At 37.1% G+C, this 4,011-nt stretch overlaps 1 protein-coding gene across 1 annotated transcript; it reads left to right on the top strand.

The window, feature by feature from the left end:
* The first annotated feature begins 786 nt into the window (after nt 1–786).
* Nucleotides 787–3,714, top strand: LOC143578410 (uncharacterized). The gene is made up of 4 exons (XM_077062000.1): nt 787–1,298; nt 1,963–2,099; nt 2,454–2,562; nt 3,231–3,714. Exons 1-4 carry the CDS (start codon nt 787–789, stop codon nt 3,712–3,714), a joined length of 1,242 nt encoding a protein of 413 aa, XP_076918115.1.
* Nucleotides 3,715–4,011: the final 297 nt, after the last annotated feature.

Below are 4,011 nucleotides of genomic sequence, written 5' to 3'. Positions count from 1 at the left end.
ATTGGGCAATAGGGCATATCGGGAATATGTCACTAAATTTAATGAAATGGCTCGCTTTGTGCCTCACTTGGTAACACCTGAAGATAATATAATCCATCGATTCATTTGGGGATTGCCGGTGGAATATCGTACTTTCATTAAGTATACCAACCCTCAGACTTGTTATGAGGCAATTGAAGCTGGCTATAGTATAGCAGCAGAACTGGATAGGGAAAAGGTAGAAAACAATAAGAGAAAAAGGGAAGAGTATAAGAGGCCAGAAAATCAAAAGAAGACTCAAATATTAAATCCTAAAAAAGGAAACTTTAAACGAGAACCTAATCAATGTTTAAAATGTGGAAGGCTGCATTTTGGAATATGTGGTATGATATCGTTGCCGTAAGCCTGGGCATGTCATCTCAGAATTCCCTGAACCACCAAGAGCTTGCTATGAATGTGGGTCAACTGATCACCTACGAAATACATGTCCCAAACTAAAGAATAAGCCAGTTGAAAATAAGCCTATGGGGCGAGCATTCCATATGACTGCAGAAGAAGCTAAGCAAGCAGATGATGTGATTACTGGTACGTTTCTCCTTAATAAGTTACCAGCAACCGTACTATTTGATTCTGGTGCAAATAAGAGTTTAATTTCATATAAGTTTTGTCATGCATTAAGTAATCCTTTAAAGAAACTAGAACAATCATTCACCTTGGTAATAGCCAATGGAAAACAGATAGAAATTAGCAAGGCCATAGATGATTGTTTCCTTAACTTAGAAGGAAAAAATCTTTCCCATAAGAATGATGGCTACGATGTTAGGTGAATCTGACCTAGTAATAGGAATGGACTGGTTAGCCACTTATAAAGCTCAAATCAACTGTGAAACCAAATCCATCAAACACCAGGCACCAGATGGGAGTATTGTTACTATTTATGGAGATCGGGAGAAACGGCCAATTAAGATCATTTCAGTAATGAAAGCTCCTAAGATGATTCACCATGGGTGTTTTGCTTATTTAGCATATGCAATCGATACTCAGAAGGAAACCAAGAAAGTGGAAGAAGTTTCTGTGGTATGTGAGTTTCCTTATGTATTCCCAGATGAATTGTCGGGAATTCCACCAGATCGAGAAGTGGAATTTAAAATAGACCTAGTTCCTGGAGCAGAACCTTTAGCTAAAGCCCCTTACCGTCTAGCACCTTCAGAAATGAAGGAGCTAATGATCCAAATACAAGAATTACTTGATAAAGGATTTATTCGACCAAGTATTCTCACCATGGGGTGCGCCAGTACTGTTTGTGAAGAAGAAAGATGGTAGTCTTAGAATGTGTATAGATTATCGTGAGTTAAATAAGTTAACTATAAAGAATAAGTATCCTTTACCTAGGATCGATGATTGATTTGACCAGTTACAAGGAGCATGTTGGTTCTCTAAAATCGATCTAAGATCAGGATACCATTAATTGAAGATTAAGAATGAAGATATTCCAAAGACAGCATTCCGTACTAGGTACGGGCATTATGAATTCTTAGTCATGTACTTTAGGTTAACTAATGCACTGGCTGCATTTATGGACATGATGAATCGGGTATGTAAACCAATGTTAGATAAATATGTTATCGTTTTCATCTATGATATTCTGGTTTACTCCAAGACTCAAGAAGAGCATGCACATCACTTACGTGAAGTCCTGGAAACGTTAAGGGAGAATAAGTTGTATGCCAAATTTTCAAAATGTGAATTTTGGTTACAAGAGGTGCAGTTCCTAAGGCATGTAATAAATGCTAAGGGGATACAAGTAGATCACACAAAGATAGAAGCTATAATCAAATGGGAACAACCTAAGACACCTACTGAGGTAAGAAGTTTCTTAGGACTGGCTGGGTATTACCGACGATTCATTCAAGATTTTTCTAGAATAGCAACATCCCTTTCAAAATTAACTAAGAAAGATATTAAATTTATATGGGGTGATAGTCAAGAAAACGCTTTCCAAGAGTTGAAGAAACGCCTCACTCAAGCTCCAGTACTAACCCTACCCGAAGGAATTGAAGATCTGGTAATATATTCAGATGCTTCTCATCAAGGATTAAGTTGTGTACTTATGCAGCGAGGTAAGGTCATAGCTTATGCCTCAAGGTAGTTAAAACCAAGCGAGGCTAACTACCCAACTCACGATTTGGAACTAGTAGCAGTGGCATTTGCTTTGAAAATATGGAGACATTACTTATATGGGACCAAATGCATCATCTACTCAGATCACAAAAGTTTAAAGTATTTCTTTGAACAAAAGGATTTGAATATAAGGCAGCGTAGATGGTTGGAGTTAACAAAGGATTATGATTGTGAAATCCTATATCATCCCGGGAAGGCAAATGTAGTTGCTGATGCTCTTATCCGAAAGGAAAAATATCCAACTCTTAAGGTCATACTGTATAAGTTAATCTTGAGCTCTGAACTAATGACAGAAATAAAGGTAACTCAAACCGAGGCTTTAAAGGAAGAAAATGTAAAGAAAGAGAGGATATTTGGGCAAGTTAAGGATTTAACAGAAAATGAAAATGGCATTAAATTAAGGTATGATCGAATATGGATTCCAAGAATTGGAGAAGTAAGGAAAAGAATACTAGATGAGGCTCACAAATCCTGATATTCCATCCACCCCGGAGCAATGAAAATGTATTACGATTTAAAGAGAGATTATTGGTGGCCAAGTATGAAAACTGACATAGTTAAGTATATAGAAAAGTGTTTAACTTGTCTACAAGTTAAGGCCAAACACCAAAACCATATGGCAAGTTACAGCCTCTTGAAATTCCTACTTGGAAGTGGGAACACTTGAAAATGGATTTCATTACTAAGTTACCTCGTACCCTTAAAAAGTTTGATAGTATCTGGGTGATAGTAGACCGGTTAACAAAAAGCTCGCACTTTCTACCAATAGGAGAAAGTTACACTTCGGAAAGGCTAGCTGAAATATTCATTAAAGAAATAGTTTCCCGTCATGGAACACCTGTAAGTACAGTTTCGGATAGAGATACCCGGTTTACTTCATGATTTTGGAAGAAATTCCATGAAGAAATGGGTACTCGTTTAATACTTAGTACTGCATACCACCCTCAAATAGATGGCCAAAGTGAAAGAACTATCCAGACCTTAGAAGACATGTTATGTGCATGTGTCCTGGATTTTGGAGGTAGTTGGGATAAATATCTATCGCTAGTAGAATTTTCTTATAATAACAGTTATTACTCTAGCATTGGTATGCTTCCGTATGAAATGTTATATGGAAGGAAATGCAGAACCCCCATATGTTCGGGAGAGATAGGTCAAAAAGACCTAGGGAGCATTGAGGTGGTGAAACTTACTTTTGAAAAACTTGATCAAATTAGAGCTCGATTAAAAGCCGCACAGGGTCGACAGAAATCATATGCTGATAAGCGTAGGTGCCCAATTGAATTTGATGTTGGAAATTTAGTCATGCTAAAAGTTTCTCCTTGGAAAGGAATCATCCGATTCCGAAAGTGTGGGAAGCTAAGTCCTCGTTACATAGGACCTTTCAAAATCATCGAACGCATAGGAAAGGTTGATTATCATTTAGACCTACCTCAGGAATTGCAGAGTATCTATAATACTTTCCATGTGTCATATTTGAGAAAATGCTTAACCGATGAAAGTACCTATGTACCACTAAATGACATTGAGGTGGACAACAACTCAACTACATAGAAGAGCCTGTGGCTATCCTGGATCAAAAGGTGAAAAAGCTTCAAAATAAAGAAATTGCCCAAGTTAAAGTACAATGGAAACATAGAAAAGGATCCGAGGCAACTTAGGAATTAGAAAAAGAGAACTACCCTCACTTATTCTCTACATAAATGGTTTCGAGGACGAAACCCTTAACTGGTGGGGGATATTTGTAACATCCTGGTTTTAAATATAAATAAAATATTTTAGTTTATACTCAAGGATAGTTGAAACATGTGTTTGGCAAGTTGAATGAACCTTTAAGATATTGGAAATTTA

Source organism: Bidens hawaiensis, unplaced genomic scaffold (assembly GCF_021521415.1).
Source record: "Bidens hawaiensis isolate Kalapana, Puna unplaced genomic scaffold, B.hawaiensis_p1.1 tig00029269_1, whole genome shotgun sequence".
Lineage (NCBI taxonomy): Eukaryota > Viridiplantae > Streptophyta > Magnoliopsida > Asterales > Asteraceae > Bidens > Bidens hawaiensis.
The sequence above is the reverse complement of the archived record's forward strand: the minus strand, read 5'-3'. Positions and strand labels throughout refer to the sequence as shown.

Bases quoted from the DNA above. Each gene is read 5' to 3' on its own strand.
- LOC143578410 (XM_077062000.1), top strand. From the start codon at position 787: ATGGCTACGATGTTAGGTGAATCTGACCTAGTAATAGGAATGGACTGG. The intron at 1,299-1,962 runs GTAGTCTTAGAA...ATGGGGTGATAG, and splicing joins GTTTGTGAAGAAGAAAGATG to TCAAGAAAACGCTTTCCAAG. The intron at 2,563-3,230 runs GTATGATCGAAT...TTATAATAACAG, and splicing joins GAAAATGGCATTAAATTAAG to TTATTACTCTAGCATTGGTA.